Source organism: Oikopleura dioica, chromosome 2, assembly GCF_907165135.1.
Source record: "Oikopleura dioica chromosome 2, OKI2018_I68_1.0, whole genome shotgun sequence".
NCBI lineage: Eukaryota > Metazoa > Chordata > Appendicularia > Copelata > Oikopleuridae > Oikopleura > Oikopleura dioica.
Window position 1 is genome coordinate 15554279 of NC_137292.1, and position 22586 is coordinate 15576864.

Genomic DNA, 22586 nt, shown 5'->3' on the forward strand with positions numbered 1-22586 from the left:
GAAACAGTACTAATTGCGGATTAATGGCTGATAAACCAGAGAACTTAGCGCGCTCAGCATGCTGCGGTGCGGCAGGACGCTCCGAGATAGCTATTTTGGGCACCCGGGACATGATTCCCGCTGGGCGCGCGCTAAGAAGTTTTGCTTATCTGATCTGTATCGCTAATAAGTACAGATTCAGTTTTGCGCCATCGGTAAGATTTGTACAAAATTTAATGGGCTTTTCGATGGTGCAGGTTTCATGAAGATTGAAAAATGATTGCAGGCGCTGAAACTCTTTGAAGTTGCGCTCCCTCTTTTTGACCTTGCTCTTGAACGAGTGATGATAGAAAAAAACTGAGAAGTGGATGAGAAAGCTGAAGATCTGTAAATATCGTTAGCAAAAAGAACTTCTGAAAAATCTTATTCACAAGAGTAACGGCGGGCGCGTGAAGTTGAGCTTGGCGTTACCTAACCGGGTCCCTTAAACGCATATTGCACAAAGCCCCTTTGAAGTCTGATTACTCATTCTTTCGGTGTCCGATATTTTAAATGGACCCCAACTGATCGGACTCTTTTTCGATGACGAATCCAAATCTGGCTTCAAAAAAAATCGCCCATCGGAAAAAAATTTCTTTCAAAGAAAAAAACTCTGATTTTCTGATGTTTAAACATCCGTTCTTCGAAAAAAAAAACTATAATCTCTTTATAAGATGCACCTTTTGGCTGCTCAGCAAATGAAGAACGAGTTGATTGCGGGCCGACGACAGAAGACGAATGTGATGCTTTACAGCTATGCTGCTGGAACGAGAAGGAAGGAGAACCATCATGTTATCATCGAAATCTTTAATTTGACAATTGTGCGGAGCATTTAAATGAAAAATAAACTCATTTATTTGATTTTTTAAGAAACAAAAAAAAATTAAAAGGTGAAAGGAAGTTAAGTGATTATCCGTTGTCTGTAATTTTAGATTCCCGCTAAGCGCCTTTTTTTTAAACGAAGCCGCGAGGCGGCTAAGCCAGTATTTAAAGATAGGTTTGAAAGATAATGAAGCGAACAAGTTCTGATTCAGAGAAACTTTTACTTGCGCTGATAAACCTTTCTGCCCGTATTCTTTCGAGATGTCCAGTAAATAGGCAAAGCAAATACAGTTGTAGGTTGTTACGACCGTTATTCCTAGCAATATTTACATAATTTGAAGAAGGCAATCTTTGCAAACATATAAGCTGGCAGCGCTGCAAATTCTCTTCTTATTCTGCAAAGTCAAATTTTGATAAAAATGGAAGGTAAAATGATCATCGAGCGCTACAGGGCAATCAGAGAACTGAAAAAGCCAAGAGATGGGAAGATTTACTTTCTCGTCAAATATACTCAAAATGGTAAGGAAAAATCTGGAAGGGGTTATTACGTAATCTTTATTAGACAACGAGCTGAAAATGCTCAAGGGAATCGGTTTCATGAACGAAGAGCAAGAAGAAGATGCAGAATCCGAAGTCGCGCTGCTTCGAAAACTTGGAAAGGGGTTGATTTATGAAATTAGCTAAGCTTTAGCGAAATAAACTAAATAAAAGCTACTACTTTTGGATTAAACATATGATATTGTCGACGTCATTTGAATGAAGTTTGTGGTTTATTTCTGAGCTTTCGAGCTTAACTGCTCATTATCAAAGAAGAGGTTGACAGGCTACGAATTCAAATTTAGCTTAGATATAAGTAGAAATCAAGAACCTGAATTTTAACGGCAAAACGTTTCTCTCAGCAAGTGAGGATTGTGAACAGACATGAAAACAAGGAATAAAGTTATCTAGAGAATATTTCGCTTTAAGCGTGATAAGTTGAGCTCCAAATGAATTTATCACCCTTAAGGGTACCTGGGTCGAGATGGCCATCTTTGAGGGTTAATTACTACCCTTAATTCTTAACGAAAAAAGCTCCTTAATAGCTCATTCAACAGATCTATCCTAGATCTCGGATCGTAACAGAGCAGTTTTTTCGATATCGAAAATTTTTTTCAGAAAAAATACCCTCAAAGTTGGCGTCTCGGCCTAAAATGGCCAACTTGGACGCTAAATTCAGGCGAAAATTTTCATACAAACATTTTTTTTCTTTTTGGATACATAAAGTCTAAAGCCTCCTTTACAATCGTGACAGAGCAGATATTTGGATTTCAAAGATTTTTTTAAGAAAATTTTCAAAAGTTTGGTCTAGTCTTCACAAATTCCGCATTTTTGCTTGGTAAGCTTCCATTTTCCCCGGTTTTGAACAGAATTTAATTTTCTTGGGCAATTTTAAGCTTCACTACGATGTTAACCAGGCCATAAGCTTTTATTTAAGCCCTTAATCAGCAAAATTGGAGGTGGAAAATTTTTCGTAAAAATTTGAGGCACTAGCATTTCCTATAGATTTTATACTTTACAGTGGTTTTTGACCGTGAAAACGTTTAGATAGCCATAGGGTCATTATAGAGTTTTTTGTTCCTTAGAACCTGAAGAATTCGATTCTTTGGTCAGAAAATGGTTTAAGGGGGTACCCAAACTCGACCTAGGTACCCTTAATCACGCTTAAAGCGAAATATTCTCTAGATAACTTTATTCCTTGTTTTCATGTCTGTTCACAATCCTCACTTGCTGAGAGAAACGTTTTGCCGTTAAAATTCAGGTTCTTGATTTCTACTTATATCTAAGCTAAATTTGAATTCGTAGCCTGTCAACCTCTTCTTTGATAATGAGCAGTTAAGCTCGAAAGCTCAGAAATAAACCACAAACTTCATTCAAATGACGTCGACAATATCATATGTTTAATCCAAAAGTAGTAGCTTTTATTTAGTTTATTTCGCTAAAGCTTAGCTAATTTCATAAATCAACCCCTTTCCAAGTTTTCGAAGCAGCGCGACTTCGGATTCTGCATCTTCTTCTTGCTCTTCGTTCATGAAACCGATTCCCTTGAGCATTTTCAGCTCGTTGTCTAATAAAGATTACGTAATAACCCCTTCCAGATTTTTCCTTACCATTTTGAGTATATTTGACGAGAAAGTAAATCTTCCCATCTCTTGGCTTTTTCAGTTCTCTGATTGCCCTGTAGCGCTCGATGATCATTTTACCTTCCATTTTTATCAAAATTTGACTTTGCAGAATAAGAAGAGAATTTGCAGCGCTGCCAGCTTATATGTTTGCAAAGATTGCCTTCTTCAAATTATGTAAATATTGCTAGGAATAACGGTCGTAACAACCTACAACTGTATTTGCTTTGCCTATTTACTGGACATCTCGAAAGAATACGGGCAGAAAGGTTTATCAGCGCAAGTAAAAGTTTCTCTGAATCAGAACTTGTTCGCTTCATTATCTTTCAAACCTATCTTTAAATACTGGCTTAGCCGCCTCGCGGCTTCGTTTAAAAAAAAGGCGCTTAGCGGGAATCTAAAATTACAGACAACGGATAATCACTTAACTTCCTTTCACCTTTTAATTTTTTTTTGTTTCTTAAAAAATCAAATAAATGAGTTTATTTTTCATTTAAATGCTCCGCACAATTGTCAAATTAAAGATTTCGATGATAACATGATGGTTCTCCTTCCTTCTCGTTCCAGCAGCATAGCTGTAAAGCATCACATTCGTCTTCTGTCGTCGGCCCGCAATCAACTCGTTCTTCATTTGCTGAGCAGCCAAAAGGTGCATCTTATAAAGAGATTATAGTTTTTTTTTTCGAAGAACGGATGTTTAAACATCAGAAAATCAGAGTTTTTTTCTTTGAAAGAAATTTTTTTCCGATGGGCGATTTTTTTTTTGAAGCCAGATTTGGATTCGTCATCGAAAAAGAGTCCGATCAGTTGGGGTCCATTTAAAATATCGGACACCGAAAGAATGAGTAATCAGACTTCAAAGGGGCTTTGTGCAATATGCGTTTAAGGGACCCGGTTAGGTAACGCCAAGCTCAACTTCACGCGCCCGCCGTTACTCTTGTGAATAAGATTTTTCAGAAGTTCTTTTTGCTAACGATATTTACAGATCTTCAGCTTTCTCATCCACTTCTCAGTTTTTTTCTATCATCACTCGTTCAAGAGCAAGGTCAAAAGAGGAGCGCAACTTCAAAAGTTTCATCGCCTGCAATCATTTTTCAATCTTCATGAAACCTGCACCATCGAAAAGCCCATTAAATTCTGTACAAATCTTACCTATTGCGCAAAAATGAAACAGTACTAATTGCGGATTAATGGCTGATAAACCAGAGAACTTAGCGCGCTCAGCATGCTGCGGTGCGGCAGGACGCTCCGAGATAGCTATTTTGGGCACCCGGGACATGATTCCCGCTGGGCGCGCGCTAAGAAGTTTTGCTTATCTGATCTGTATCGCTAATAAGTACAGATTCAGTTTTGCGCCATCGGTAAGATTTGTACAAAATTTAATGGGCTTTTCGATGGTGCAGGTTTCATGAAGATTGAAAAATGATTGCAGGCGCTGAAACTCTTTGAAGTTGCGCTCCCTCTTTTTGACCTTGCTCTTGAACGAGTGATGGTAGAGAAAAACTGAGAAGTGGATGAGAAAGCTAAAGATCTGTAGATATCGTTAGCACAAAGAATTTCTGAAAAATCTTAGTCACAAGAGTAACGGCGGGCGCGTGAAGTTGAGCTTGGCGTTGCCTAACCGGGTCCCTTAAGCGTCAATTACAAAATGAATTTCGCCCTTAGAAAAGCGATACCAGTTATCTTTAAATTCAATGGATTGAAGGTCACAATAATAATATTAACGATACAACTTACAACTATCTGTTGAAAAATATATTGATGCAACGTCAATCGACAAATTCGGCATATCATAAGCACTAAAGAATTATTTTAAAAATGATATATCTTTAAACATACGTAAAACCGTCTCCTTTGTATGGTCCTTTGCCCAAACTCCAATCTGCTATATTGTGGCTGCGATGATACTCGAGGTTGCCGTATCCAGTTTGAGCGCGACTTAAAATTATGTTTCAATGAGAACAGAAATCCAAAGCAATTGTTTGCTTGCATTGTGAGCGAACTAATTCTTCACTCAGAGGGTGATATGGAGAGCTTAATTTTACCAAGTGTAAATCTCGGCTGGTAACTGATTTTTACTTAGAAGTTAGCACATTTGCGGGAACAAGTGTAGAAAATTCTATTTTACTAATAAGAACTTGTTGCTGAAATAAAAGAATAAATGGTTTTAATCAATAAAATATTTTTTATTCAATTCGAGATCAATGACTTGCCAAATTTATCGTTTACTTACAAAGAATGGCCGCCAATATATGGGTTGTCAATATGAATATGCAAGGCAAAATCAACCGGGGTAAGGGGATTATTCTTTTCTGAAACCATCCAAAACAGTTCTCCTTCAACACCAACCATCACGCCATTGTCTGCGTTTGCTGAACCAAAAGCCATACTTGTTCTTGGAGCAACGGTCATTCCAGCGTTCACGTACAGCTTCCCATGAGAATATGATCGTGCACCAAAGATAAGAGTACGATCAGGCGAGTTATTTGTTACTGTCACAAAGTATGCTCGACTTTTACTCCTACAAGTATTCCAATCATGGATGATTTGATCGATTGAAACAAATTTCCCCGGAGCTGAATCCAATTTCGATTGGTCGTTATGTAGAGTGTTTAAAAACTCAGTGACGTCTAAATTTAATGTTTAAAAAGCAGTCTTGGTCAGCTTTATAAAATTACTGAACTGAAATTACTGAAATTACTGAAATTTACTGGTCAAAAAATTAATTTTAATTGACAGAATTGTTCTATGGAATCAGGCGCGGAGCGCATATTACTCTTCAATTTCGTTCTTTTCAAAATGATGGTACAAAAGTGTGAACCGGGTTCACAATTAGGAACCTCGCCGCCCTACACCCACAATTTTTGTTGATTTTGGGTTATTATTACCGCTCAAATGAAAATGATTGATCGTTACCTTCTGAAAATTCAAAAAGTATTTTTCTTCAAATAAGAAAATTTTTAAATAAAGAAATGGAGGAAGAACCAACAAAAGGGAGTAAAAAGATAGGAAGTGACAAAAAAGAAAGTGATATTTTTGGGAAGGGTTTTCATAAGCCGGTGGGCCAAATGCTGTAATCTAATTGGTCTTGGGAAAAATTAACAAGAAATATCATTGCTAAGTTTATTTTTCTTATGAAATTAAAAAAATTTGATTTCTTTCAACAAAAGTCGGTCAAAATTTTTCGAAAATAAATTTTAACTTAAACTTCGAAGAAATTCGCAAATATCGTCAAATTTTGCATTTTTACTATTAAAAATTTTTTGATGAAAATTTCGTAGAAAAATATAGTAATTATCGGTTTGATTGCAAAAATCAAATTTTTATTCGATAATCTTGCATTCTCGATTAAAATGCTCGACAAATCCCAACTATGAGCCCTGCAAAACAACCATTCCTAATTTTTGGACTCGTTCTCTCTTACGCCTGAATTTTCTTGCTTACCTTTTGGTGTAATTGGCGGAATGTAATCAGAAGCTCCGAGTAAACTTTGACCAAGTGATTCATCTAGATGTTTGCAATCACCATAGTCATTCACGTGCGAAGGTTTCGTGCAACCGTTTTGAGTATAATTGAGACCTTCTTTTACAGGACACGTTCCTGTGTTAGCAGCGCAATTCTCATCCTTAGCAACGCACAATTTTATCTTACATGACACTTTTTCTTTCTGACTGATAGATCGTGAATCAGACGAAAAAGTATTAAATGTAAAGCTCGCTCGTTTCGTTGCCTTGTGATTGTGATATGGGCCAATTTTTTTGATATTCAAAGCACTTGAATAACAGTTATCTTTGATTATCTCCACAGACGTTGCATGATTGTCATAAATATCAACAGAGCAATCTGTAATGAAGTAATCAATCAGGTTTTGAGACAAATCCCATGTTATATCAGCCCAAACTTGTGATCCAATATAAGTTTTCGTATCCAATTTTTTGTTCGTTTTTGGTCGGCAAAAAGATTTAAAGAAAAACCCGCTGTTAAATCTCCAGAAGCAGAAAGTTGACCCTCTGTGAGAATATCCGTGACGTTAAAAAATTACTCGAAACCTTGATTTCAGACGCATATCTACATGACGCCTTCAACACTGAAGTTTGAGCACTATATATTTTCATTTTTTCTATGATGACTGTTGGATTATTAATTTCAAGATTAAAGCTAATTTCGCCGTTGATTTCGGAGGCTGCTGTCATTCTACAATCTCCAAGCTTGCAATCCATAACATATTGTCCATCTTCATATTTTGCAAAAGGAAATGAATAAGCCGCAGTTACCTAGGGCCAGCAGACATCAATGAAAGCGAAGGCACTGAGTATGGTCCGAATGGTCCGAGTGGTCCAGCCAAAAAAATGAAAATAAAAAACAAAATCTGTTGTAGACAAAATAATTACTGGTTAAATATCGCGAATAAGACAGTAATTTAAGCTTACCCATACAATAAGGCGTCAAAAACCTAACAAAAGGGAAAGTTTTTAGTCGAAAAATCATTTGTCTCCACTCATTTTACGAATTCAAAGCTTTAATCCCTATACGGTATAGGCTATACCCGAAGTGTACAATTTTTGTCGATTTCGCGATATAAGGACCCCCTGTCAAGATTTGAAAATTACGAATTTTTAAATTTTGACCTCGGATTCGGATTACTCATGCCGGAAAACTATTTTTTCGCTTCATTTTTTGTCGCCCTATCTCCACTCTAACACCCTAAAATTTGAGTTGAAGTTTTGAAAATCGTAATAGTGGAGCGCTGAGAGCGTACTAGGCGCGAGTAACATTTTCACGGAAAATGTGTGAATCACGGATTTTCGCCTATTTCATTATTGGGAAGCATATTTTTATTAATAAATTAACATAAATTATTACTTTTTATGGAGTTTCTATGAAAATTTTGTCGTTTTTATCAATTTCACGTTAAAAATGAAAAATTATTTTTCAAGTGAAACTTTTATGAATTTCAAAAATAACAGCGTGATGCCCCCAAGGTTGACCCAAGCTTTATTTTTGTTTTTAAAAAATTATGTAACTTAAGGTTCTCCAAGAAAAATCGATGTTTGAAACTTTAACCTACTCTTACGACACCCTTAAGAAGTGGACGAGGGTGCCTTTACTTCTGGTGCCCTAGAGCAACTATCGGGCTATACTATGGGATAAAAATTTTTCGAAAATCTTAAGAGGATCACTCCAAAATCACTGTTTGAAAAATTGTTTTCACATGACGGAGGGGTCCATAATCGCCCGCCGAATGGAACTGGTAGGTCCGAATGACCTGAATACTCAAATGAGTATTTGCAGAAGACTTACGCACCTTGTCGCAAAATTTCGGCCTGATAAGCCCAATAAGTACTGCCCGAGTACTAATTTTCTCACGCCACCCCGCCTGCTTCAAGAAAAGAAAAATTTCCCTTCATCTTTTGGAGTCATCTTTGCTCTGGTTTCAAGTTTATCTTTTGATTTTCTAGTATGTGGAATTCGAAAACCATCGTTAAAAATGAAAAAGATGAGTTTTTTAGAGTTGGTCCGTATTGCCTAGGATCCTATATGGTCCACTGTCTCGGTGGGTGAAGGCGGCTAGCCGAGCCAGAGAGATGCAACGGGCCCACCGCCATGTGCTTACCTCCGCAGAGGCTCCGCCTTGGCTCAACGCGACTGTAGCGAGGCAATCCCTCCATTAACCATCAACAGAGAATGATTAAGATAGAAGATCAAAGACTTTATCGATCAACAAGCAGTGTTTTCCGTCGAGTATCCTTCTCGAAAAGGATAAAGCCCTTCTAGATCAGGAAAATGCCTATTTCGGGCAGGAAGTTTCGCGAAAAATACAGCCCAAAAATAGAAGCCCATAACCTTATTGTGGGCAGTAATAGGTATTTTATGGATCCTGAAGGGCTTTTCTTGTTTGGGCAGTAAATTAAGCGAAAGTTACTGCCCCTCAAATACTAGACATTAAAAGTCATTTTTGACTTCAAATTCGGATTTTACACACCCAAAAACCCTATTGGGGATATTTCTAGCGAATTCTATTTTTTGTCTTCCATATCTCCATATTTGCGGCTTATCCGGGGTTGAGCTGGATCTGATTAAGCAGCTCAACTCGCTCATTTTGTGTACAAAAATTGTACACTTCGGGTAAGGGTTCTTAAGGGTAGAACATGAAATCGGCGCGCGGCGCCTCGCTCGCCCAGCGCCCCGCCGTGCCCTACTTTTCAGAATGCCCTAAAATCGGAACGGATAAAGCTTTTCAAAAGTTTCTTCGGATTTCAGATCATCAAAGCCTTTACTTTGCACAGATCAAAAATGAGCAGAATCGTCAAACAATTAGTCGGAGAAAATGACATGAGTTGGTTAAACTCTATCTCCTCTCGCAATTCTTATCCGATTTTTCAAATTTAGATAGGTCCAAAGTGCTCCGTTAGACCTAAAATTTCGTTGTCTCAGAATTAATTTTGAAGCTTCTTAAAGTTCCACACGGCTTCTCAAAACAAGTGCTTTCACGCCGCGCCGCTTCTTTTCTCACGCGGCGCGCCTCACGACGGTGCAGCTCTCATTTCAAAAGCTCATATAAAATTCTATAAAGATTCAAAATTAATTCTGTGCCAACGAAATTTTAGGTCTAACGGAGCACTTTCGACCTATCTAAATTTGAAAATAATCGGATAAGAATTGCGAGAGGAGATAGAGTTTAACCAACTCATGTCATTTTCTCCGACTAATTGTTTGACGATTCTGCTCATTTTTGATCTGTGCAAAGTAAAGGCTTTGATGATCTGAAATCCGAAGAAACTTTTGAAAAGCTTTATCCGTTCCGATTTTAGGGCATTCTGAAAAGTAGGGCACGGCGGGGCGCTGGGCGAGCGAGGCGCCGCGCGCCGATTTCATGTTCTACCCTTAAGGCAGCTTCGAGTAAAGGGGTTAATTTAGTTTTCTTGTAAATCAGACATGTTTAAGTGCAATATCGTAGAAAAGGTGAGAGCAAGCGATTTATTAAAACTTTCAAACTTACGTATTTTTCTGGTTTTTAATGCTCTTTTGTATGAAGAGCATAAATAACTGTCTTACTCGCGATATTTTATCCGTGATTATTTTCTCTAGAACAGGATTTTTAATTTTGTATTTTTTGGCTGGACCATTCGGACCATTCGGACCATAGTCAGTGGCTACAATAAAAGCATTGGATCCCCTTTTTGCCCTTGTTGTCTGTGGTCATTCGTCGGGGTCGCCCCGACAAATGAGAGATGAAATAACAGTCATTCGTCGGGGCAATCCCGCTAGATTCAAGTTCAAAAACACACCTATTCGTCGGGGTCGAACAATTGAATACGACGAATCAGTGTTTACTCAAACACCTATTCGTCGAGGTCATTCTTTTGCGATGACGCAATCCAAATCGTCAGCTTTAGTCCAAAAGAAAAAAATAGCTCTCATCAGAATAACAGAGAGGGTTCACTTTAAATTCTTTACTGCTGCAAAAATAAGACTTATTTGAGCTAAAAGTACTTTTTATGATTTAAGTTAAGGTTTGGGGGCACTAGGCATAATGACAGAACAAACTCAACCGAGGGGGATAGGCTAGGTTTACTTAGGGTTACTGGAAGTAAGTAACCCTAGACTAGACTTCGGCATTTTAGGACCTAGGGGGCGGAGCCCCCAGGTAAGGGACACTTAGATTCTATAATTTCCTGCCAAAAAGAAGGTCGCTTGGACTCTTGAAAAGTCACTCTTCGACCTTTTCCAAAAATTTTTAAAATCAACCACGAAGAATCACTGCTAATTAACACTCATATTCGTCGCAGTTATATAGCTCGACCCCAACGAATTGGTGCACTTTTTCGCCTTCAATCTGTCGGGATCGACCCCGTCGAATGACTGTGATTTGATTTTTCATTTGTCGGGGCGACCCCGACGAATTACCACGTACTACCTTTGCCCTCTTGAAAAAGAATTTCCCTCAAAGCATAAACTTATTTTTGAGAGGAAAGAAAAATTTGCTATTGAGAGCAAAGCAAATAACGCACAGAGATATCGCTCTTTGCGATGTTATTGGCCTATCAAGGATGAATTTCTATGTTCTGTAGACAAAAATATTATTTCTGTAAGTAAGATCTAAGAAGTCACCCTGACCTTATTGATTGTCGCGTCGCTTAAAATATGAAAAAATTTTGTAATTTTTTTTAGGGGACCTGAGCGAGCAGCGCTGAGCAAAACTTCACGCGCTCCCCGTTCTTCTTAGATATATGATTTTTTGAAATTTCTTTTTGTTAATTATATCTCCAAATCCTCATCTCTCTCTTCCAATTCTTAGTTTTTCTCTATCATCCTTGGTTGAAGACCTAGCGAGAAAATGACAAGCCCAACTTAAAAGCGCATCAAGTCCTGCAAACTTAATTTTTTTCTTCATGAAACTAGCATCATTGGAAAGCGCGTTAAATTCTTAACAAATCCCACACAATCAGCTTAACTAACTCTGTACTTACTGGAGATAGAGGCCACATAAACAAGATTACTTAGCGCCCGCCCAGCGGGAATCATGTCAAGGAAGCTCAAAATAGCTAAATCGGATCGTCCAGCCGCTGCGCGTTCTGCTGCGAGCGCTATGTAATTTTGTTTGCCTGGCCTTACACGCCAAAAAGTTCGAATATAGATTTAGAAAATTTTACCCCGTTGCATCCAGAATGCTACAACCTGCCCCCACGCTCGAAATCCAGAATATCTATTGGCAAAGACGGCCTTTATAAATTTCGCGCTTGGCAACTGGGTAAGATCAATCTGCTGACCCTAGGCGGCATCAACGACACCAAAGTACTCCGGAACAAATGTCACTCGAATACTTTTCGACGAACAATTAACAGTAGCACAACCATCAAGAAGTTGACAAGTTTGAGTCGTTTCATCAAGTTTCCAGCATTTTGAGCTAGGACATTTTATGCCAACTAAAAATAAGGTTCTTATTATATGTGTATTTTATATAATTTTGGGTTTTTTAAAAAATAAGGAACAAAATTATTTTTTATAAAGGTAAAGATGGTCGGGTCAAAATTCTTGAGCGCAAGCTTGATGCCAAATCATCATAATTTTTTTTTCTTTATATTTATAAGAACATTATAAATCTACAGAAATTCCGTAAACTATATTTAGTGATTCTCACGTGGAAATGGCGCGCGGCCTGGCGCTTTTCGCCCGGAATGTCGGAAAACTAATTCGTATTTTCTGGTGCAATTTTCGTAAAAAATGCTCCATATCACAGAATCGATGATACTTATTCATAATTCAGGATCAGAAACTCAGCTTCGAAATTTATGATTTTTTAATATGTATAAAAACAAACCATTCTTTAAAATTTGTCAAATTTTCAAGACCATGCATAAAATAAAACCTAGCCTAATGACCCGATAACTGAGTAAAATTGGGGGCGCGGTAGAGCATAAAAAGATGAGCGCGGCCAATAAATAGGTTTCTCTTACTTTTGACGATCTCATCCACTTTAAAAAATTCTGATTATCGATAATGTTAAATAAGAGACCTTTTTTTACTATCTGCGAAAGTTTAAAGACCATGCAACAACTCAATCGCTTGATAACTGGCTTAGAGTAACGGCGCGGCAGGAAATCAATTGACGCGTGCGCCCAAAATTAGGGTCCCTCCGATGCCCTGGAGCTCTATTGACATTGCGCCCCGTGTTAGGTTCGAACCTTTCTGCAATAGGTGACAAAACTTAGTGGTTCGATGCAGAAATTAAGGGATTTCCGGCATTAATCTTATTCATGTCAAGTAAATAATGAAATTTACAATTGATGTCGAAAAAAAAACTTGTTGAATATAAAACCACCACGCGTTGCTTCAATCTTGATTTTTATTGCGGATATAGAATCAGCTTCAAAAACTGACTTATTCTGGTTATTTTCAAGGATAAAGACCTATTTTTGATTTTCCGTGAGAATCCCTAACTATATTTCAAGCAAAAATAGCAAAGAATCGAGTCTCACTCCCGCAGGCCTCAACAAGGATAGGCTGCGCTTAGTGATTCTAGCTTTATACGCTAGTATAGTACCTAACTACCTCCTCAACAAGCTCTTATCATTGCGTTAAGTTCAAAAGCGGCGATTGGCTCTCGCTGAGGGAGTAGATTCGGAATCCAGATCTGATAACAGTTGATTAAAAATCCGAAAGAAAAAATATCGGCCATATCCTTCGGGGCTTGTCTCTTACCAGAAGGCTGAACAAGAAGAAAAAGGCTTATTAAAACAAGCATTCTCTATTTTTTGCGTTTTTCATATTTTCGCTGGTTTTATAAGAAAAAATTTAGCCTTAAGCAATCATTAACCTAGATATTGACAAGGTTGACTTACGAAATTCAAAATACAGCGGATTCTTCTTTTCTTGTGTGATTTTTTTATATTTTTTATGGAATGGAAAATGCAAAAGACAAATCTAATTAAAAAAAATTAATTAAATTGACAATTTGCAACTAGAGATCTTGCAAAAAAAAAATAACACTGCCTTGAGCGATGACAATTTGGAATGTCTATTTTCTTTTAATTTCTGCCTGGTTTATGCAGATTTTCTGGAAATGCAGACAGGTGGAACATTTTTATCAGAATATGTCCCTTTTTTCCATCAATTTTTTATCTTTTTTTTTGCGAAAAACAACACTTATAAAAATCACGATTAGTATCATACAAAATTTTAGGAATATTTATGGCTTGAAGAATTTTTTATCCGTTTTCTTTATAAATTAAATACCTGTTTGCTCTTGAAATTTAAATATTTTTTGTTTTTGCTGTTAATCTATAAATTTGCTTGTTGATACAGTCAAAACAGAGTTTCTTAGGATATTTCGTCAATTATTATTGCGAAAATTCATGAAAATATAAAAAGAAGATCTTGTTTAACAGCCAGTGTCGATCAAAAGCCTTGATAAAGGGGGTCCCCATTGCTTTCGCGTAAGTCACTATTTTCGAATTCTCTTAGAAGATTCGAATAACTCAAGAAAGAGAGCAGCAAAAAATATATTTATGATTTTTTACTATCGAAAAGGAAAAGTCATTAAAATCGACCTTGGAGTGGTTGGGTTTGATGAAAAGACATAAAAATATACAAATCAACCCTTTTTCACAGTAGTCTAGAGGTCGGATCCGGTACAGTTCTTAAGAGTTCATTAGATAAGCTTTGTATTTATGCCCGGAAAAAAGGCTTTGGGTCATGCCCGGAAGGGAGGTCACATGGTTGAAATTTCAAAAATTGTAAATTTTTTGAATCGCCGATCTTACATTATCATTTTTTTAACTTCAAAAATTCTGATACGTTTTGTTTTAAGGGTTTAAACTAAAATAATAAGGAAGAAAAAATTGTTTTGAATTATTTTTTTTTGAGATACGCCCAGTCAAAAAGTGCCCAAAATGAGGATAATCGTATATGATATATGGCACAAAGATTTTCAAAGGCCTGTAACTAATTTTACCGTGATGTGGGATTTTCATCGACCTCTCTTTTAGCTCCAACTCTTTGCTATACTTTCACGTGGGAGACCTTTGGTCAATACGTCAAAAAAGCGAATTTAGCTTCGCTACTCGTGTGCCATATACAGTAAATACCGCTAGTCTGGGACGGTCCTAATTCACGAAAGCGTCCCAAACCAGCAGGATTTTCGCTTTCGACTCTCGGGCGCCACTTTCGCTTTCGGGGTAAAGCGGTCAGTTTAAAAATGCTCGCCTTGGGCGCTTACCTTTGATCCTTATTTCGCCCGACCGTCCCAAACTAGCAGGATTTTTGAGCGTCCCAAACCAGCGGTATTTACTGTATGGCACAAGAATTTATTGCGATGTGCCATATTTGGCACATTTGTCGTCGGCGGGACTTTTTTCCGCCGCAAAAGCATTGCGCGTAATTCTTTCTTATAGAAGAGCCAGAAACATCGACCAAATGTTTTTTGATGTCAAATGATATCATTTGGCCTCAAATGTCTATAATTTAAAAATATGAGATGTTATGTCAATTTTAATACATCTTTAGGACCCCCGTCAGCTTTTTTTAAAAATCAAATTTCGGAATTTTCGAATTTTGACCCCAGAAATGGATTCTACGGGTCAAAAAACGATTTCGACGCTGCATTTTTGGGGGTCTATCTCGACTCTAACACCCTCAAAATCGCATTTGAAAATTTGGCTTTTCGCCGAAAATTGACTAATTTGCCCTAATTTTGGCAAAAATATTTATTTTTCTTGGTCAAATCTTCGTCTTATCAAGTTTTTGAAGCAAGTTTAACTTAAGGACACATAAAGAACCAAAAATATGGTGTTTTTGAAAATTTCAATTTTTCGGAGGAAAAAGATGACGGGGGTCCTTAAATGCATTATTTGGCCCATCTGCCAAATATGGCACATAAAATACACTGTGATGTGCCATGTATATCATATACAGTATATGGCACATTTGTCGTCGGCAGGTGAAATTCCCTTTTGTCGTCGTAAGGTTAAGTTAAAAAAAATTGTGACACGCTTTGTTAGATCTAGGTTGGATCTTACTGTAAGTGAAAAAAATATTCGGAAACCTAAGTTACAGTTGGCGTAAGCGCCTGTCAAAAATGGCTTATTTCAAAAAAAGCAATGCAAACATCTTCATCAAGGCGTTTTCTTACATCAACAGAGTTGCATCAGGCAAGAAGTCGAGTAAATGAAAAAGAATCATGCAGAGCATGAGTTGCCTTGACCTTTTTTTAAAAGAAAATGTGGTTGACCTCGTCCGCCGACCAACGTAAAAAGCGACGTAAAACAGCAAGAACAAATTCCATTTCTATTTTATGGACAAACTCGGATCACGTTATGATGTCAATTCGGATGCGGTACGTGTTTTTGAAAGAATACAGTAGCACAATCACTGCTTTCGAAATTAAACTGCTTTTGAAATAAGGACCGAGACGAGCGTTTTGCCACGTGGAAAACAAAGACCTGCAATAATGCCGATGCAATGGCATCTTTTGAAATCAACGATGACAATAATGATATCTACCGATTTCAATCACACTATCAATGATAGTCCCGTCATCGACCTGATCATCATATTTGTCTCTTTCTTTACCGGTATCGAACTATAACGATTCTAAGACTTTTAAGATTTTTATTGGATGTTAGTAGTTTTTTGTCAGAATTAATAAAAATCGCATAAAGCAGGATGAGAAGAAAGAGTTTCAGTGGCACAATGTGTGGAAAAAGGCACTTATTTTGCGTTTCAGTAAGGTTTTACGTAAGCTCAAGAATTTTTCAAGCTTGGAGATGAGAAATTTCACTGCATTTGAGGATGGTTTTTTTCTGTCGGGGAGAATTTCTGAGTGATGATGATTTTTGCCTTCATCAATTTTGAATCGTTGGAGATTTTTTTCGCTTTAGATTTTCGTGCCAAAATAATCTGAAATGAAATTCAAAGGCTTCTGAAAAAGAAATATAGTCTTACCATTTAGTAAAGGAAAAGTAGTACTCCTGGTATCGCAGCTGATCATGAGTTCTGTCCAAAAACGGCGAGATGTTTCCATTATCGTCGCCGAGACTCATGTAATCAGGCCTCGAGCGCGTTCCCTTCGCTTCTCTTCCGCGCAAGTCAACTGGCTCTTCTTCGCCATCAGAGGTCGAGACGGAAGAGACAGTAGAGCCGAGTGAATCGCGCCGGCCGCTTTGGAATTTGCACACTTCTTCGGTGAAGACTTCTTCGTCGGAGTGGCAGACGCGCTCGTCTTCGGGGACTGACGCCAAGTTTGGTGCTTGTGGAGTCAGTGTGTACAATCGCTTTCTGAAAAATTATTTATTTCGGGGTGTACAGCGATAGTATATTTAAAGCCAAAATTAAGGGGATGGTGTCTGGCACCGACAAAAAAAAAATTCGACAAATTTTGCGTGGGCGGCTACTCGGCTGCTGATTGGCCGGTTTGCCGAGTCCAGGCTCCTGATTGGTTGAAAATTTCCACGCAAAATTTGTCGAATTTTTATAGTCGGTTTCAGACACCTCCCCAAATTAAGGGTATCACCTTGTTCAAAAAAAGGTCAATCTAAGGTAGGTCATCTGTGCAGAAAACCTGAGTCAGGGTATGAGAGGCGTTTTTATTTTTATCATCTGACCCGGAAGAACTCCGCGTCTCAGAAACATCATAAATATAAAAACTGGGTTTTTACGCAAATCGACGATCGCCATTAAAAAGCGTTATAAAATCAACAAAAACGTACCTTCGTCGTTTGGTCGTGTTCCGGTTCTCCATCTTTCGTCTTTCGAGTCCGGAGAGTTTGCTCCCGTGGGAAGAGACCTGCTTCTTCGCCACGTGACTGTTTCGGTTGCGATGCTCGTCGATCATCCGCGCCACTTTCTGGGCGCTAGAATCCTGCTCCGCTTCGTGGTGTCTACTCATTTTCGTTCTGAAAGAATTTTCGTTGAATTAAAAAAATCGCAAAAATTGTAATTGAATGGAGTGTTGACCGGAGTTGGACCGCCCAGTGAAGCGGAAGTGGTTAGCAAATTTGCTCAGAGTCGAGAAAAAAATGAAGCCATAGTTAAATTTATCGTTTTTGTGATTCATAAACTCAGCATTTGCGTAACTGCAGCGTAACGCTCTTTTTGCCGAGTACTTTGGTTCTGGCAGTTTCCTTCGTAAAATTTAAAGAAAATATTTAAAAAATTAAAAGAGGGGAAAATAAATAAATCGAAATGATCAATCTGTAATAACAATATTTTCAAACTTGGGTTAAGCATCATGACACCCTTAATTTACAATTTTAGGGTACTAAGAAATTAGTAATTTAGTTAATATGTCTCTGAAAGTTTAATTTTTTGCCTTCAAAGGGGCTTGATTGAGCTTTTTGAATGTGAAAGAAAATAAGGGTATCACTAGCTTAATTTGAAGGGAAAATTCACGATTTATGATTGCAGAAAAATCCTAGTTTTGAGGTAAAAATCCACTTTTCCCTTCCTGAATCTTTTAAAAAAATGATCTTACTTTTTAATCCATATTTTTATCATCTTTTGAAGTCTAATGGGGAGCCCAAAAAGTTCAGACATCCTCTCTATCTCCTCTTTAAAAAAGGGGAGTGATCCGGGACTCTCTTGATTCTTCATTTTTTATTAAAAAACTCTTGAATAAATTACCTCAATAAGACTAGCTCCGTTTTTCAAGTCAAAAAGAAGGAGAACTACTGTTTTTTTCTCTTTGATATTTTTTTTCTCGTAATCGAAAGTTTAAATTGTTATGTTTTTTCTGTTCTGAAGGGGTCTTCCTCTGGGGCAGATTGAGTTTGCCCTCGGGTGGCGCTACGAAGGCTTATCAAGGTCACATGTGTGTGAGAAAACGAGCAAGAGGAGGGTGTTGTTCTTTTCGAGTGAAAAATGAGAGTGAAAAGTTTCAACCCCGCGAGAGTTCAGAACTGCGCTGGGAAGACTACGCGTCTTCTATCAGTTGATAGGGAGATCCCGCGCGCATTTTTGACCGACGAGTGGATTTCGGTCGCTTTTAATTTGCTGAATCGCGGAAAAAGGGGATGATCGAGGGGATCAGTGTAAGGCGGATAAAGAAGAGTGGAATCGACGTATCCTTCAAGGATAGGATTCAGCGATAAAAACAAGGGATAGAAAAGGGATCAATTGATCAATTCTGCATTGACCTGAATTTACTCGAAAATTCTTGGACTTTCTTCAAAAAAAAAATTGAGGCTTTTGACGAAAAAATCAGAATTTTCTCAAAAAAAATCATGAAAAAACTGATTCTGTTAAAAAATAAGGGTATCAATATGATAATCTAAAGAAAAATTAATCAAATAAAAACTGTCTTCAAATCAGAATTTTTCTTCAAATCAAATATTTCGCGAGACAGTAATCCCAAGTTTTCCTTATCAAAAACAATATTTATAGAGCATTTAGTGTCTTCCCATTTCCGAAAACACAGTCGCCTTCACATGACCTTCACCCCGCGATAAAAATAATATTTAACTTTTTGTTTCTACCTTGTTTGGTTTGCGTTTCCCATTTCCAAACTTATCATCAAAGTCAAAAAAAAGCGTCAATTCAGTTTCGTTATATTTCTCTTTTGGTATTAATTTTTGAATCTTCTCGAAACAGCAATTTTATTACTAGAAAGACGCGCTAACGCCCACTGGCGATCTCAATTCAGAAAACCCGTAAAATTTATATATAATTATGGCTTCTGTGAAACTAACAGCAGAAATAAGCTGACAAAAATAGATGTAGATGCTGTATAAGCAAATTTGAAGAACAACTCCCACGAGATCTCAATCAAATTTACTTTTTAGGCCGCTTCAGTTTTCAATTTACAAAGAAGTAAATGCTAATGGCTTTTTATTAGTCTCGTTTCCAGGTTAAATTTCACCGCAAATTGGACCAGACATTCTAAACCTGAAGCAAAAAAATAGGCTGCTCCTATTCTCTGGAGATTTTTTTCTGGACCAATTTTTCAAATCGATTTTTAAGGGTGTAAGGGGCCTTAAAAACTGGGCCGTTGGCCCGGGCTTGCTTTTGCTCCTGTCAGACACCCTTAATTATTACTCTAACGAAAATAGGTTCAGAAAAAAATCTACAGAAACTAGAAATTGCCAAAAAATAAGGGGATTACTAAATTAAGAGAAGAGGGCTTACGCCTTCATTTTTGTGTACTGATTTAGCCTTGGTGATAAAAAAGCCTTCTCGGAAAAGAAACGACCCACATTTTTATACATTTTCGTCAATCACCAATTGTGTCTAGCACCTGCTCCTGTTTAATAACTTGTAATTAATTTATTATTATGACCAATCCAATTAATTTGGACTAGTCTCTACCGGAATTTCCCGAAAAGGCGTGTCTGCCAGAAAAGACATGTTTTTTCAGAATAACGGTTTCTGTCTTAAAATTTGAGTTTTATCGCGTCATTTGTCAAAATATAAAATCAGGTCAGCTTCAATTTTACGACTTGAGTTGATCAAGGTTCAACTCATAAATTAACAGCTCGCTTCAAAAACAATTTATGTGTTATTTTCTTTCGAGGGTAAACAACAAAATAAGGGACCACCTTATTCGCGCAAAAATTAAAAAAAATATGCGAAAAAATTTTTAGTTAGGGTTACCTAATCCTAACCCTAATAGCAGCTTTTATAAAAATAAAACGAAGCCGCTTTGCAGGATTAAACAACCCTAACCCTAACTTTTATTTTGCAATGGAAAATCCCCTAAATAATCGTTTTTGCTCGATCCGTGTACAAAATAAAAGTTAGGGTTAGGGTTATTTAATTCAAAACCGCTTCTTTTTTTTTGTAAAAGCTGCTGCGCTTTTTTTTGTGGTCTGACAGCCATAACTGATTGTCGACAACCTGTGTTAAAAAAAACTGAGTCAGAGGGTTTTGAGCTCTCTCAGGGTCCTTACTCAGTTTTTCTATACAGGTTGTGGACCTAAGGCTAAGGATATCGCTTTGTTATTTTTTTGAGAAAAAATCTCCCGAAGAACCCTGTTCCCCTTTCTTACCTTTTTCGCTTTGATTTATTTTTTCTTTGGTCGATTAGCTGATAGCTGCTCTGGCACAAATTCCATCAAGCGATTCAGTACTCGTTGGAAAATGTTCTCCGGAATTGTCTCTCCGGTCTTTTTCTCCGTCTCTTGCGGACTCTTCCGCTTTTTTCAAATGGCGATTGTGTTTTTCTTTTCTCTCTTTTCTATTTTTGTTGTTGTTTTTCAGCTGCAGCGTGTTTTAAATCCCCTTCAGAGCCGCTTTTTCTCTGTTTTTAGGGATGAAAACAGTCGATTTTTGAACCAAGCGGAAAGCTTAAAATTTCGTCATTTGGAAGAGTATTTTTTGTTTTGAAAAAAAGGGAGTAGGGAGCAAGTTTATTGCATCCAGAGAGAGTGATAGAGAGCGCGGACGGATCAAATGAGCCGTGACAAAATAAATCGTCCTCTTTTTTTCTCTCTCTCTCTCTGACGCCAATTGCTAGCTCAAACGAGCTGGTATCAGTACATGTACCGAATCATTAACGCGATTAGAGAGGGAGATAACGACGCTATAAATAGTTTTATCTGGCTTAAATGGTTAACACGCTCTGCTGACTTGACGCAAAAATAGATTCAGCTACAGTAAATGCCAGTAATTCAAAGATGAGAAATAATTTTCAATCATATTTTTCTAGTTATAAATGCGAAGCTGGAATTTTTAGAGGAAGGCATTAAAAGTCTCGATTTTAATTTTGATTTTTGTCCTGAACTAACAGTGTGACACCCTTATTTTTTCGAAAATAAAGATAAAACTCGTAACTAAAAATTTGAAAATACAGCTTTTTCAATACTGTAATTTCTCAAAAATAGAAAAGACCATCAATCCCTTTTCCTGATCACAACCTTATTTTTCTTCTCTTGTGTCTCTACTGTACGATTAGTCACTCTTCTTTTCTTCTGTTTCTTATTCTTTTCTTTTGTCTCTGGACGAGTAACTGTAGTTGAAAGTAGTGTCGTGTCAGCGGAGTGTCCGCTACAGTTGCTTCGTCACTATGTGTCTATCAACACATAGTGTGGTTTATCTAATCTTCTCGGAGCAAATTTAAATAAACAGCGCCAAATATAGCTTTTTCTATACTAGCAAAAGAAGATCAAAGAAGCAAGAAAGAAGAAACTGAAACTAAAACTCGGCGGTGACGAAGAGTGACCAACTGGTCGCTCACTCAGCCCCACCCACGTTTTCAGAACACCTAAGGGCACACGGTTACAATAATCGCCCGCTCGAGTGTCGAGGAATCTTCCAGTCCCGAACAGACCATCCCTTCGGGGGCGGCCAGCGATCACTTGACTGGGAGAAAAGGGGTGAGGCTGTGAAAGTGAAAGTGAAAGAACTTAGCTGGTAAAACGTATCAGGTAAAATATTGAATGCTCGATAAATTTGCCTTGCAAAGAGGATAAACGATTTAGGTTTTAAAATAACATTTTTAATTTGAATCAATTTTGAATCAGAAAATATACAGAACTATTTTCTTAGAGTTATATTCCAGCGGACATAATGCCATCCTCCTGACTTGAGTTTGACCATTCCTTGTGAATCCGGCGTCAACTTCTTTGCCGAGTTGTAGATCTTCCCATCATAATCGCCAATATCGTCCGCGTCGGCTTGAAAGTCGACGCGTTTTCCTAAAAAATAAAAATCTCAAATTCAAAAATCAATACCGTTGTAAAGTAGCCACATTTTCCAGACACCATTGCCGCAGTATCTTTTGTCGCTGTATTGATGTCGGATCGTCCATCCAGCTTCTGTCACTTCTAAATTTTTGGAGTAATAAAACTTTATTTTGGATGAAAATCGCGTTGAAACAAAAATCAAAAACTAAAAATGCGATTTTATCAAAGTCCTTCAAATTGAATTCCGTAAAGCAAGCCGCCATTGCTCGGAGCACTCTTCGCACTGCATTCTCGTCGTGGGATTTTCGGACAGAGCCAGAGTCGAGACCAAAGAAATGACCAAATCCATTAATCGCAGCATTCGAACCAAAAGATCTTACAATTTCGTTGTTGCGCGCATTGTTGAGTCGTTTCAAATCCGCAATTTCTTTTTTCGACGATTTCTTCTCCTTAGAAAGTTCATTCTTCAACT

General features: G+C 37.6%; 1 protein-coding gene across 2 annotated transcripts; it reads right to left on the reverse strand.

The window, feature by feature from the left end:
• Positions 1-16097: 16097 nt before the first annotated feature.
• LOC145699440 (uncharacterized) lies at positions 16098-20902 on the reverse strand. Of its 2 annotated transcripts, none has more exons than XM_081776713.1 (4): positions 20480-20902; positions 17207-17392; positions 16443-16775; positions 16098-16397 (listed from the first exon to the last, which is right to left on the reverse strand). In XM_081776713.1, coding segments are annotated over exons 2-4 (513 nt in total). In that variant the 5' UTR covers positions 17386-17392; positions 20480-20902; the 3' UTR covers positions 16098-16396. The 2 variants fall into 2 exon arrangements, with proteins under 2 accessions (XP_081632839.1, XP_081632841.1); XM_081776715.1 differs by lacking the exon at positions 20480-20902 and adding an exon at positions 18120-18640.
• Positions 20903-22586: the final 1684 nt, after the last annotated feature.

Coding starts and splice junctions, on each gene's coding strand:
- LOC145699440 (XM_081776713.1), bottom strand. CDS start 17,385: ATGAGTAGACACCACGAAGCGGAGCAGGATTCTAGCGCCCAGAAAGTG. Junction 16,776..17,206: donor AACACGACCAAACGACGAAG/GTACGTTTTTGT, acceptor ATAATTTTTCAG/AAAGCGATTGTACACACTGA.